The 15,248-nt window shown below is 42.7% G+C and overlaps 1 protein-coding gene across 1 annotated transcript in view; it reads right to left on the bottom strand.

The window, feature by feature from the left end:
- The window catches only part of CSMD1 (CUB and Sushi multiple domains 1), a 1,848,896-nt gene that overhangs the window by 41,967 nt on the left and 1,791,681 nt on the right, over nucleotides 1-15,248 (bottom strand). Inside the window, exon 56 of the mRNA XM_088832674.1 lies at nucleotides 8,981-9,169. Within this exon, the coding sequence (XP_088688800.1) occupies nucleotides 8,981-9,169 (189 nt within the window). The remainder of the gene's footprint in view (nucleotides 1-8,980; nucleotides 9,170-15,248) is intronic.

Genomic DNA, 15,248 nt, shown 5'->3' with positions numbered 1-15,248 from the left:
TATATATATATCCTCTATTAAATTTTTATTTTAATAAAATGCTTAAGTTAAAAAGTAATAATAAATTACTGATTAATTTTTAACCCAAATATTCCATTCATTTCTTTATACCAAATGAGGCCCATCATCTGATCATAATTACTCCTCAAAAAGCAAAATTCTAGAATACCACAGGATGGTAAAGACTTTTATCTCTCTTTTTGTAAAGTCCAAAATTTTTAGGGTTAACCACTAAAAAAAATTATATGTGATCAAATAGGTAACTGTGAGACGGTCAATTCCTAGGCAGGTTGATAAGAGGTTTGGGGTTCCGGAGGAGGAGAGAGGGGTCTGTAATTCTCAAAGAGGAAGAAAGGACAAACGTCTTTTTTTTCTCTACATTTCTTACTCACGTAAAACACTTTTTCTTAAAGCCAGGAACTGATGATTACACAACAAAAACCTCAGTTTAAACTCTTATCAGTTCAGTTCAGCTCAGTCACTCAGTCAAGTCCGACTCTTTACGACCCCATGGACTGCAGCATGCCAGGCTTCCCTGTCCATCACCAACTCATCAATTGAGTTGCTGATGCCATCCAACCATGTCATCCTCTGTCATCCCCTTCTCCTCCTGCCTTCAATCTTTCCCAGCATCAGGGTCTTTTCCAGTGAGTCAGTTCTTCCCATCAGGTGGCCAAAATATTGGAGTTTCAGCTTCAACATCAGTCCTTCCAATGAATATTCAGGACTGATTTCCTTTAGGATGGTCTGGTTGGATCTCCTTGCAGTCCAAGGGACTTTGAAGAGTCTTCAACATCACAGTTCAAAAGCATCACTTCTTCAGTGCTCAGCTTTCTTTATGGTCCAACTCTCGCATCCATACATGACTACTGGAAAAATGATAGCCTTGACTAGACAGAACTTTGTCAACAATTTCTCTGCCTTTTAATATCTATCTAGATTGGTCATAGCTTTTCTTCCAAGGAGCAAGTGTCTTTTAATTTCATGGCTGAAGTCACCATCTGCAGTGATTTTGGAACCCAAGAAAATAAAGTCTATCACTGTTTCCATTGTTTCCCCATCTATTTGCCATGAAGTGATTGGACTAAATGCCATGATCTTGGCTTTTTGAATGTTTAGTTTTAAATCAGCTTTTGCATTCTCCTCTTTCACCTTCAAGAGGCTCTTTAGTTCCTCTTTGCTTTCTGCCATAAGGGTGGTGTCATCTGCATATCTGAAGTTATTGATATTTCTCCCAGCAATCTTGATTCCAGTTTGTGCTTCATCCAGCCCAGCATTTCTCATGATGTACTCTGTATATAAGTTAAATAAGCAGGGAGACAATATACAGCCTTGACGTACTCCTTTTCCTATTTGGAACCAGTCTGCTATTCCATGTCCAGTTCTAAATGTTGCTTCCTGACCTACATACATATTTCTCAAGAGGCAGGTCAGGTGACCACCTGGTATGCCCATCACTTTCAGAATTTTCCACAGTTTATTGTGATCCAGTCAAAGGCTTTGGTATAGTCAATAAAGCAAAAATAGATGTTTTTCTGGAACTTTTGCTTTTTCGATGATCCAGCGGATGTTGACAGTTTGATTTCTGGTTCCTCTGCCTTTTCTAAAACTAGCTTGAACATCTGGAAGTTCATGGTTCATGTATTGCTGAAGCCTGGCTTGGAGAATTTTGAGCATTACTTTGCTAGCATGTGAGATGAGTGCAATTGTGTAGTGGTAGTTTAAACACTCTTTGGCATTGCCTTTCTTTGGAATTGGAATGAAAACTGATGTTGGTCCTGAAAGTATAGAGTGAGAAATGATCTTAAAAGATAGATTTCTCCCTCAGTCAGCTCTAGCTATCCACTGTAAGCTATAAAAACAGGCGTCTGGACCAAATCAGTCTTTAGAAAAACTTGCAGCTGGCTCAGTGTATTACGGTAGAAAATACAAGGAAGAAAATAGGAAGGAAAAAGAACCAGGCCAGACTGAAGTCCCAATGACTGTTAGACCTGATTTGAAACAGCCTGAGGAAAAGTGCCCAGAGGGACCCAGGTGAAAAGGGATGGACTTGTTATTACTGTGGGAAGGAGGGGGCATCTCAAGCGGGATTGCCCTCAGTCATCTAAGCCACTCCCAGCTCCTTGTCTGGTCTGCAAAGGACCAGACTGGAGAGGAGACTGCCCTCCGAGGTGTAGTCCCAGAGGTCGGACTCTCACAACAGTTGGGACTGAAGGTGCCTGGGGGTCTCCAAGCAAGCCCCCTTCCTAATTACACCTGAGGAATCCTGGGATTTAGTAACTGTGGGGGCCAATCAGTCGATTTTCCTTTAGACCCTGGGGCCACTTTCTCTGTGCTCACATTAGCCCGTGGTCCGCTTTCCTCCTGATCCACTACTGTAATGGGGCTGTCAGGACGAGCCAAACGCTATTACATCAGTCATCCTTTAAGCTGCAACTGGGACTCTGTGCTATTTTCTGGAGTTTCTTATTGTGCTGGGAGTCTCCCTCACCCCTTCTGGGGAGGGATATACTGAACAAGGTCCAGGCCTCTGTTTTCATAAATATGGAACCCATTCTTTTTAACTGAACAAAATGCAAATCCTAAAGTGTGGGCTGATGGAAAAACTGTGGGTCGAGCACAAAATGCTGTTCCTGTAGTTATCAAGCTCAAAGACCCTCACCTAATCCATATCAAAAGCAGTATCCACTAAAGCCTGAGGTTATGGAAGGGTTAAAACACATCATTGAAAAGTTAAAGGAACAGAGGCTACCAATTCTCTGTAATAGTCCATACAACACTGCTATTTTGGATGTAAAAATGTCAAATGATAAATGGAGACTAATTTAAGATATATAAATAAATAAGTGTCTGATCCTTATACATTATTGTCTGAAGTTCCTGAACGAGTCAAATATATTTCAGTCACTGATTTGACGGTTGTTTTCTAGAGTTAAACCTATATCAAAACATCTTCTACCTATGACATTAAGACAATTGAGAGGATTCATGGGCATTACAGGCTATTGCTGCATTTGGATTCTGGGTTATGGGGAACTCGCTGGGCCTTCATATAAACTTTTAACTGAAACTCAGCAGGCCCAAACTAACAAGCTGGTTTGGTCCCCAGAGACTCAAAAGGCTTTTAAGGCTCTTCAAACTGCTCTCTTGCAGGCTCCTGCTTTGAGGTTGCCCACAGGATCAGAGTTTACTTTGTTTGTTACTGAGAAAAGGCTATGGCCACATTGCTTAAGGGTAATTGCTACTTTTGTTTTGCTAATGACTAAAGCTCATAAGTTTACTAATGGACAAAATCTTACTGTACTGATTTGTCATGATGTAAGTGGGATCTTGAACTCTAAAGTTCAGAACAAGAATGGCTCCATTTTTAAAGCTGCTGTAACTCAAGGGGTATCAAAAGCTCTAAGAATAGAATATCATCTACACTGTTCCTGGAGACCCCAATTTTCAGAAAAAGTTAAAAAGGCTAATGACATTATTGAGGCATCTGCATAAGGTAATTCAGGAAACAAAAGACTATTGGTTTCAAGTTTTGCCCATAGCTTTAAGGAGGGCTTGAGCTGCCTCTAAGAAGAAGGGAGTGTCTCTGTGACAGATCTTTTTTGTGCACAGATATTGTCATAGATCCGGAGTCTTAGAATTAACTATGTGACTCAGCTTTTAGCTTTTCAACAGACTTTACCAGGAGGTTAACTCCTGACCCAGCCTTTGAGTCAAACAAACCACTGTTTGAGCCAGGAACTGAGATGGGCCTGAGAATATATGTGGGCTTGCTTCTGCTGACTCCAAAAGTCCTAAGTCTGCTATTGTACCCTCAAGACAATGCCTTCCTTTCCTGGGCTCATTTCTATGCTGCATTCCAAAATTGGTCTGATTACTGGGTCTGTGGAGCACTGTCCTGCTCATCAATTGAAGGCTTAACAAGGTGTGCTTCTCCTCATCAAGGGAAGGACTTTTCTCAACTCTGCAATGACATCAAACAATCCTAAGATGGACTGATGTAACTATGGACATAAAGTGACTTTTAATTTTGATTATGTTTTAACTGGGTTTAATGACTATTTTGCCTTATATCTAGACCTGAATGTTTGTTTCTGAGTTTTTAAGTTACAAATGATTGTTCCGGCTCCTACAAGTGCCATGACCTCCTTCAACTATTACTTGGGGCCCCAGAATCTGAGACCCTCAATATGAGGGTTAGGAGAATTTGTTGCCTCAATTTAGGGACAACGCTTCTCAACAGTAGGAAGTAGTTATGAAACGAAAACAATGCCCCTTTCCCTTGGCAACATAACTCTCCTTAAAGAAAAGGGAGGAATGAGAGGCAGGTTGATAAGAAGTCCTGGGTTCCCGAGGAGGACAGAGGGGTCTGGAATTCACAAGGAGGAGGAAAGGACAAACATTTATTTTTTTCCCTCTACATTCCGTAGTCTTAGTCATATAAAAGAAATTGTTTTTTACTTTAAGCTTGGAACTGATGGTTATACAACAAATAAATCAGTTTAAACTCTATACTCACTTCAGTTCAGTTCAGTCACTCAGTTGTGTCTGACTCTTTGCGACCCCATGAATCACAGCACGCCAGGCTTCCCTGTCCATCACCAGCTGCTGGAGTTCACTCAAACTCATGTCCACAGAGTCGGTGATGCCATCCAGCCATCTCATTCTCTGTCGTCACCTTCTTCTCCTGCCTCCAATCCTTCCCAGCATCAGAGTCTTTTCCAGTGAGTCAACTCGTTGCATAAGGTGGCCAAAGTATTGGAGTTTCAGCTTCAGCATCAGTCCCTCCAGTGAACACCCAGGACTGATCTCCTTTGGAATGGACTGGTTGGATCTCCTTGCAGTCCAAGGGACTCTCAAGAGTCTTCTCCAGCACTACAGTTCAAAAGCATCAATTCTTCGGTGATCAGCTTTCTTCACAGTCCAACTCTCACATCCATACATGACCACGGGAAAAACCATAGCCTTGACTAGACGAACCTTGGTTGGCAAAGTAATGTCTCTGCTTTTTAATATGCTATCTAGTTTGGTCATAACTTTCCTTCCAAGGAGTAAGCGTCCTTTAATTTCATGGCTGCAATCAGCATCTGCAGTGATTTTGGAGCCCCAAAAAATAAACTCTGAAACTGTTTCCACGGTTTCTCCATCAATTTCCCATGAAGTGATGGGACCAGATGCCATGATCTTTGTTTTCTGAATGTTGAGCTTCAAGCCAACCTATTCACTCTCCTCTTTCACTTTCATCAAGAGGCTTTTTAGTTCCTCTTCACTTTCTGCCATAAGGGTAGTGTCATCTGCATGCATATCTGAGGTTGTTGGTATTTCTCCCTGCAATCTTGATTCCAGCTTGTGCTTCTTCCAGCCCAGCATTCCTCATGATGTACTCTGCATATAAGTTGAATAAGCAGGGTGACAATATACAACCTTGAGGTACTCCTTTTCCTATTTGGAACCAGTCTGTTTCTTCATGTCCAATTCTAACTGTTGTTTCCTGACCTGCATATAGGTGTCTCAAGAGGCAGGTCAGGTGGTCTGGTATTCCCAACTCTTTCAGAATTTTCCACAGTTTATTGTGATCCACACAGTTAAAGGCTTGGCATAATCAAAAAAGCAAAAATAGATGTTTTTCTGGAACTCTCTTGCTTTTCCCATGATCCGTGGATTTTGGCAATTTGATCTCTGGTTCCTCTGCCTTTTCTAAAACCAGCTTGAGCATCTAGAATTTCACGGTTCACGTATTGCTGAAAACTGGCTTGGAGAATTTTGAGCATGACTTTACTAGCTTGTGAGATGAGTGCAATTGTGTGGTAGTTTGATCATTCTTTGGCATTGCCTTTCCTTGGGATTGGAATGAAAATTGACCTTTTCCCGTCCTGTGGCCATTGCTGCGTTTTCCAAATTTGCTGGCATATTGAGTGCAGCACTTTCACAGCATCATCTTTCAGGATTTGAAATAGCTCAACTGGAATTCCATCACCTCCACTAGCTTTGTTCATAGTGATTCTTTCCAAGGCCCACTTGACTTCACATTCCAAGATGTCTGGCTCTAGGTGAGTGATCACACCATCGTTGAATATCTTGGTTGTGAAGATCTTTTTTGTACAGTTCTTCTGCGTATTCTTGCTACCTCTTCTTAATATCTTCTGCTTCTGTTAGGTCCATACCATTTCTGTCCTTTATCAAGCGCATCTTTTCATGAAATGTTCCCTTGGTATCTCTAATTTTCTTGAAGAGATCTCTAGTCTTTCCCATTCTGTTGTTTTCCTCTATTTCTTTGCATTGATTGCTGAGGAAGGCTTTCTTATCTTTCCTTGATATTCTTTGGAACTCTACATTCAAATGCTTATATCTTTCCTTTTCTCCTTTGCTTTTTGCTTCTCTTCTTTTCACAGCTATTTGTAAGGCCTCCTCAGACAGCCATTTTTCTTTTTTGCATTTCTTTTCCATGGGGATGGTCTTGGTCCCTGTCTCCTGTACAATGTCACGAACCTCCGTCCAGAGTTCATCAGGCACTCTATCTTTCAGATCTAGTCCCTTAAACCTATTTCTCATTTCCACTGTATAATCATAAGAGATTTGATTTAGGTCATATCTGAATGGTCTAGTGGTTTTCCCTATTTTCTTCAATTTAAGTCTGAATTTGGCAATAAGGAGTTCATGATCTGAGCCATAGTCAGCTCCTGGTCTTGTTTTTACTGACTGTATAGATCTTCTCCATCTTTAGCTGCTAAGAATATAATCAATCTGATTTTGGTGTTGACCATCTGGTGATGTCCATGTGTAGACTCTTCTCTTGTGTTATTGAAAGAGGATGTTTGCTATGACCAGGGCAATGGCTAATAGAGTTTGCCAAGAGAACACCTGGTCATAGCAAACTCTATACTAAGGATTATATAACAATAATATATCCTGCTTGAGGACACTTTTTCCTTCTTGAAAACCTCCTGACTAATCTTGTGTTCTTAAAATATAAATTGTGGGAGTGGGTCTAGTAAGACCTGTACAAAGTTGAAACATTCTTTTGATTTACTGTAATAACCAATTAAAAATGTATATAACTCCCTTTCCTAAGACTAGCAAGTGGGGCACTCTCTGTCCCTCTTCTGATGTCTACATCAGAGGCATTCTCTGTCCCTTTTCATACTTTAATAAAACTCTGCTATACAAAATCTCTTGAGTGATCAAGCCTAGTCCCTGGTTCCAAAGCTAAATCTTCTTCAGAGATCATGAATTCAACATCATTCATTGTAAGCTATTAACTGGACTGAGGGTGCCAGAAATGATCCAAAGGGAGCTAATTTTACATCCAAGAGAGATTGCATTTGGTCATCGTCAACCACAGAGTGACACCAACCAGAGAGGCAGGTTTCAGAAAGGCCCCAGTGCCCCCTGAGTCACATTCGCCCTCCCCTGACACTGTCATCCTGACATCCACTCATCGGAGAAGAGGAGTTTATCTAGAGTCCTAAAGAGAAGCTAACTAGAGCAGAATCAGTGACATCGTTGGTGAATGATCAGTTCCAGGTGAAATAAAAGAGAAAAAAAATCAGTGAACCATACAACATCACAAACAAAGAGGGTGGCCAGCCACTGCAGAGTCTGTGGTGAAAAAGCGCTCCTCAGAAAGCATGTGTTCCCAAGTTCCCATAACTCTAGCGGTTACTGATAACAGCGGTGGGAACTCACCGATTTGGAAAATGAGATCAGTGAAAAGCTGGTTCCTGGAGGTCTGGGGCACAGGGGCATTATCACAACCACTAATGGAAGTCTCAGGGAGGGTGGGGAAGAGGCTAGATAAATCTTTGGGGAGAAAATAAAACTAATTTATCCGAAAAATTCCCATGAGTGAAGGCACAGAAATCCAGAACACATAAAATTTGATGAGAATTGTAACACATTTACAGTTTTTTTTTTTTGGTCATATAAGCTTGTACATTTGTTTTTGAAAGTCATTGCTCTCTTTCACCATAAGAATTAACTGTATTATTACACTTAGAATTTGACACAGGTTTCCAGGAAGATACAAAGGGCTTTGAGGAACCTTGACTTGCAGGAAAAAAGTCTCTGGCACCAGTCTACTCTGAAAATGTACCAAAAACTGTAATCACGAGGGCTAAAATGGACTATCACCTTTTTTCAGTATTTCAGTTTATAATGTAATTGTCATTTCCCAATTTCTGTATGCATGAAAAATGAATACTAAAAAGATATTGATTTTAAGAATGGTTTTGTTTCTGATTTTTTAAAGACCAAGGAGAGTGACACCCTTTCCTTCATTTTCGGACTGTTTTAAAAAGACATAAGACAATTCTCTCTGAACTCAAGGACAATATGCTATTTCAAGGGAAAGGAAGTAATAAGGTAGCTATTGGGGTGAAAAAGAAAATGTCCTTGCTCATCTGCATACTGTTAATGTTTTCTGGGAAGCCAGAGCCGTGACCTGTCTGCCTGGAGGAGCACCCTGCTCTTCCTCTTGGTTAAACCTAAGGGTCAGGAGGAAGTGCCAATCAAGGTGCCATTTTCTTTATCAGGCTCACATTGGACTGTCCCGGAAGTGCTGATGAGACAAATGAGGCCCCCAGAGTGTTCCACACTTCTGGCCACGGATACTGGGTCTGTAGATGGAGACTCCATACTATAGCCGTTTGCAGTATCTCTGAACCTGGGTCCCCAGGGGGGCAGCGTGTTGTGAGAGGCACAGTCTGGAGGCTGCTGGCACCTGGGTGAACCGGAGGATCTGCCCACCTGCCGGGCTGAAGTGGGAAACGAGCACTGAAGAGTGGACATGGGGACAGCAGTGCCCAGGCGGAGCTGATCGAGTCCCTTGCCCTCTTAAAGATATCATAAAAACTAATACGATTTGTGATGGGGTCAGGAGGAGAGAATAAAAAATCAACACCTTTTTGAATAGTATAAAAAAAAAAAAGACTAAATATGTTGTGTTGGCAGTGTTCTTTAAAGGCCAGACGACCCCACTCACCCAGACACTTGGGCAGAGAACGATCCCACAAACCGTTCGCCATGCAGGTGAGGGCAGAAGACCCCAGCAGGTAGAAGCCCCTCTTGCACTGATATACAACAGTCACTCCATACTCAAAACCCTCGGGGAGGTTCTGGTGCTCGTGACGAACAGCGTTTTCCACCAGGCCTGGGTCGGAGCAGTTCACCACTGTGGAGGGAAGCACATCACACATAGTTTACAGGCAGCTCTACAGTTACAACCCTGGAGGGGAGGATGGCAACCCACTCCAGTGTTCTCTTTTTTTCTTTTTGATGGGGAGATCAGGGCGTTTTATTGACGGTGGCAACATACATGACGCCACGCTTAGGTGCGCGGGCGCGGCAGGGCCCGCGCCCAGGTTGTGTGCTTCCCCTCGGGGTTCCTGGGGGCGAACTTCTCCTGCAGCTTGTTCCACGTGCCTTTATTCATCTCCTTAAACTCATCCAACGTATCTGTGGACAGGATCAGCTTGTACTCTTCCAGGGACAGGCCGCTGAAGCTTGTGTCTCTAGGGCGAGGGTACTTATATTTGTAGTAGTTTGAATGGAGCCGTGCCAAGCTCTCGTACATCTGATCACAGGCCTCAGGCTCTGCAATCTGGGTTTTCTCTCCCTCCCAAAAGGCCTGTGTTACCTGCTGCCGCAGATAAGTGCCCAAGTCCTGGCCCCGTTTGGTCTTGTCGAGACCCAGTGTTCTCAGCTGGGGAATCCCAGGGGGACAGAGAAGCCTGGTGGGCTGCAGTCCAGGGGGTCACAAAGAGTCAGACATGGCTGACTAAACAACAACAACAACAACATTTATAAATGAAACAGACTGCAGAGACGGTGAACTCCTCCTGGTTTTGGGAAGTTTGTAAGATGACAACCTCACAGCCAAGGCTTAGTGTGAAATCCTGCAGCCTTGATGAGCTCCACTTCCTGCTCTGGGTCACCAGGATTCAAAAAATTATTGAGCAACATATTGGCTTCTACAGCAATTTTAACATGAGGCTGATAGCTTTTAACTGCTTCCTAATAATAAGCTTCTTTAATGTAAAGTCTAAAATTAGTTTTCCTGGTTATATTTTTACATTATGAAAATGTTAAAGCAGAAATGGGTGAAGTTAAAGTCTTTGTATGAGAGTGTTTAGGACAGCCTGGGACACACAAATTAATTCCACCCCCTATCCCCATCAACATGTACTAATGCTTCAATATGTGCCTTCAGTGATTTCTGTTAAATATCTGTGCCAAGTCGCCTCAATCATGTCTGAGTCTTTCTGACCCCATGGACTGTAGCCTGCCAGGCTCCTCTGTCCAGGGATTTCCCAGGCAAGAATACTGGACTGGGTTGCCATGCCTTTCCCCCAGGGGATCTTCCCAACCCAAGGACTGAACCCCCATCTCTTACGTCTCCTCCATTGGCGGACAGGTTCTTTACCACTAGCAGCAGAAGTTTCCATCAGCACTTAATAGAATGTAAAATAAGGTGGCCCTGGTCTGAGGCCTTCCCCTGCAGAAACCACAGGGAGAGGGACGTATTCTCTGAACTTGAGCGCCTGCTGATGTCGGGGAGGGGACCAGCCACCACAGGTGCAGAGGAGAGAAGGGGTCGGGACTGTCTGCACTCTGCCTGCCCAGGGCTGAACAGGCAGCTGCGGGAGCCATGCTCTCACCCACATTTCAGACCTGAGGCAACTGCTACACTCTTTTAGTTGGAGACATAGTGTCTAGCAGAGGGTAACATATTAGAGCAGAACCGGTAGCAGACTCATTGTGGGGGTGTCCCCACATCCCAGCATCACACCCCTCAACACGCTAAGCACAGAGACCTGGCCTTGATGTTCAGGTGTTAAAACCTGACACAGAACAGGAAGTCCTCAGCTGGAGAGAAAGGGAAACATTGTACCATACACACACAGCCCTTGTGCTTACTGGGGGGTTAAGACATTCATGTAATGGATTGTGCTTACTGGGGGTTAAGACATTCATGTAATGGATCAGCAACATGTCTGAGGTCACAAAGGTGGTTACACCAGAGCTAGGTGAGGCTCAGAGTTCCGGACTGCCTGAGGACTCCTGAACCTCCTGTAGTGGACGCAGGGCTTTGTGAGAAAAGGTAGGAAGAACGGGAGGGGAGAAGGGAGGGAGGAACCATTTCCTCATCTTCTTAACTCTTTCATTTTATCTGACAATTTGTGTTTACATTTCTTTTTCTAAGTTTACTCCTGTTTCTTGCTTATTTCTCATTTTCTTTTATGACTCATTAAAAATCTGATCACAAAAAAAAAAAAAATCAGATCACAAATAGGAAATACAAGAAAATGATGCTCCATAATGGAAACTATAGCCAAATTAAATTCTTTGGCAGTGGGAAAAAAATGGGTAAGGATTAGTTCACTCATTAAAAAAAAAAAAAGCATTCATAGTTGATTAGAGTTTTGAGTAATATTTGTTTTTAAATTTTCCAATAGAAGGGATTATACAAAGTTGAGAGGACAATCGAAGGTGAGACGACTCTGCAGTGTTCAGTGTACTGCACAGAATAAATGTTTTCAGCTTGTTTACTAACTGCATGAATCAAAGTTTAAATATAAGATTACTGGTCACAGGGGAAAAAAATCCCCAAAAACAATTTATTATGACGATTTTTCAAATACATGAAGGTTACCTTTCATTTTTTATCAGTAACTGATAAGAATAAAGAAATTGATTTTAGGTGTAATGAGACATTCAGGTTTGATAAAGAAGAAGCATTCTAATTGATTGTTATTGATTCTAGTTGAATTTCAGAGTCAGGTGGGGTGGGGTGGGGGAGACTGAGAACATACTATGCGTCAGGCACTTTGCTAAGTGGGTCACATGCTCTGGTTTACTTAGAACTCACAGAAACCCAGACTTTCTCTGCCCGCTTGTAGAGGAAAACTGATGTTCTCCAGGAAGTTAGGGTTAACTGACTATAAGACCCTGGATTTGTAGCAGCAGGGAGAGCGGCAGGGCACTTTTGAGAGGATGACACAGCCCAAGAACACAACATAAACCAATTAGGATCAAACGGGACCAAGATGGCAGACAAGACGAGACCCTGATCCCCGATCAACAAGTGAAATGACACACCAGAAGTGCCACGACAGTCCATGGAACTGTTAAAAGACCAAATCCTGGAAATCGGCACCCCTTCTGAAAAATAGTGGGAATAATCCTCCCACTCATTAGCATATGAAATTACCAAGCCTATAAAAACTAACCACACCAAATTTCGTGGCAGCATTCGCCCTCTGCCAGGGCCCACGCTCGTCTGGGGAGTGGGCGTCTCTCTGTATTTGAATCAATTAACTTCTTATCTATCATTTTGTCTCTAACTGAATTCTTTCCAGGATGAGACATCAAGAACCTGAGCTTCATTAGGTCCTGAAACCGGGCACTGTGGGTGTTAGCTGGGTTTGAGTCCCAGCCATGTAGGTTCAAGTCCAAAACTGGGTTTTGACTGGGTTTGAATCCCAGCCATGTGGGTTAGAGTCCCAATCTGAGGTAAACAGTTTCAGATTCAGTTATGTAAGTTTAACGAGCTTTTGTTTTGCTTATTTCCTTTTTCATTCCTCTCTAATCAGAACAGAGCCTTCACTCACCCCATAGTTTCTTAATTTTCTTTATCCTCATGTATGTAACAGCAAAGGACATATATTCTCTGCATTAAAATGACCAGTCCTACAAAACTGTAGATAAGATGGAAAAAAATAAAACCTCCTAATGTTTGCCTGTAACACACACATTTTTACATGAGGAAAGAAAACACTGAGACTCATCCTAAGACTGTCAGGCTTGGTCCACCTCGTTTCTTTCCTTGAACGTGACATGTATTTTGGAGTTTAAGAGACAAAGAGTCAGAGAATGCTCTTCTTTAGAAACAGGGCCTCAAAACAGTAGACATAAACCTGACTCTCAGAGCAGACATGACAACATCTACTTTCATTCCGTGTTACAAAGTCTGCAGCCATATAACTTATTTACTCCAGAAAGATACTACTATTAGTAAAAAGTGGTGGCTTTTTTATTTGTTTATTTTCCCGGTCCTGTTTGTAAACGTAGCGTGGAGGGGTGAGTCATTTCCTGTATGTTACTGTTGGTCAGTCGCTCAGTGTGTCCGGCTCTTTGTGGCCCCATGGACTGCAGGACGCCAGGCTCCTCTATCCGTCACTATTTTCTGGAGTTTGTTCAAACTCCTGTCCATTGTGTCAGCGATGCCATCCAACCATCTCATCCTCTGTCATCTCCATCTCCTCCTGCCTTTGATCTTTCCCATTTCCTGGATGACTGAGATCTGATGTATCACGAATGCATCAGGCATGGCCTGAGCATTCTTATGGGTAGGGCTGAGTCTGAGGATAAAATGTTACTCAAGGTGGAGAGACTGTGGAAATCTGCGTCTAAACCAGCCTCACTTGAGCACAGATTTACCAGGAGTTTCATTCCAAAGTTCTGGTGGAGTTTCTCTTTTGCATCATTAACCAAACACTATAGGGCTGGCTTTCCAGGGGACTCAGAAGGTAAAGAACCTACCTGCTAGTGCAGGAGACACAGGTTCAATCCCTGGGTTGGAAAGATCCAGTAGAGAAGGAAATGGAAACTTACTCCAGTATTCTTATCTGGGAAATCCCATGGACAGAGGAGCCTGGCAGATGGCAGTCCACGGGTGGCAATGAGTCAGACACGACTCAGGAGCTGAGCAAGCACGCTCAGGATTCCACAGCTCATTGAACCCCCTGGATTTGACATGGGGGAACTGTATTCAACATTTGGAGGGGGGAAGAAATGAAGCACAACAGCATGCTTACACAAGATACAACACCTTAGACCTTCTGGAGAATTATTAAAGGAATCACACAGAAGAATCAGGCCATATGCAGGGCACATGGGGAATCTCTGGAAATTGTGTTAATAGGGGAGTTATTTCTGTTAACTTCAACTTTTAAAATTTCTTGTCATTTTTTTTCTGACACTTCACTATCCTTATGAGCCTGACCTCTTTGAAACCATGCTTTTCCTCATGGAATAATATACATGTAAATCCTGTGAATTAGATAGTACCCCAAACTTCATAAATAAAGCAACATGAAGCAACAGAGAATAACAGAAAATGTGTGCAAGAGGCACCTGGCTTGCCAGGGGATTTCTAATCCCCTCAAGGCTGGGATGACGACACTTGTCAGTCATCTCCCCTTTATCAGAGGTTTTGGAGGTGCCAGCTTTTAAAATTAAGTACTCACTTTAAAGGTCTGCTCTTCCAAAGGTAGGGTCAAGATAATAAGAAGACAAGCCACAGGATAAGAGACAATACTAGAAAGGACACAGCTAATAAAGAATGACTACCCAAAACTGAAAAAGAACTCTGAAAACTCAACAATGGAAAACAACTCAACTGAAAAATGAGCCACAGACCATAACTGACCCTGTGGCAGAGAAGACTTACAGATGGCAAACAAGCACATGGAAAGATGCTGCAGGTCATATGTCATCAGGGAGATGCAAATTAAACAACAATGAGATGCCACTGCACACCTATCAGAATGGCCAACATTTGGAACACGGACAACTGCAGATGCCGGTTTGGATGGGGAGAGTCGGAACTCTCATTGTTGCTGGTGGGGATCCGACTGTGCAGCCAGTTATGAAGATAGTTTGGTGGTTTCTTACCGAATTAAACATGACTCTTACCATATAATCCAAAATCCTGTTCCTTAATATTTACCCAAGGGAGTTAAAAACTTCTGTCCATACAGAAACCTACATGGGAATGATTACAGCAGGTTTATCTACATTTGCCAAAACTTGGAAGCAACCAAGATGTCCCTCAGGAGGTAAATCTACAGATAGACTGTGATCCTTCCAGACACAGGATTTTACTCAACCCTAAAAGCGTACTATCAAGCCATTAAAAGAAATAGAGGAAACTTAAATGCATACACTAAATGAAAATTCAGATCTGAAATGGTTACATATTGTGGTTCCAACTTGACGTTCTAGAAAAGGCAAAACTATCGAGATGGTAAAAAGATCAGGGGTTGCCAGGTGCTGAGGGGAAAAAGGAGGGCTGAGGAGGCTGAACAAGGAAATGTTAGGGCTGTGAAAACACTTGGCAGGTACAGCAATGACGGCGACATGTCCTCATGTGTGCGTGCTAAGTTGCCTCATGCTCCCTTTGTGACCCCATGGACGGTAGCCCACAAGGCTCCTCTGTCCATGGAGTTCTCTAGGCAAGAATATTGGAG

This window comes from Moschus berezovskii, chromosome 26 (genome assembly GCF_049115385.1).
Source record: "Moschus berezovskii isolate FMDL1 chromosome 26, NW_MosBer_1.0, whole genome shotgun sequence".
In the NCBI taxonomy this organism is placed as follows: domain Eukaryota; kingdom Metazoa; phylum Chordata; class Mammalia; order Artiodactyla; family Moschidae; genus Moschus; species Moschus berezovskii.
This window is presented reverse-complemented; position numbering and strand designations above follow the sequence as displayed.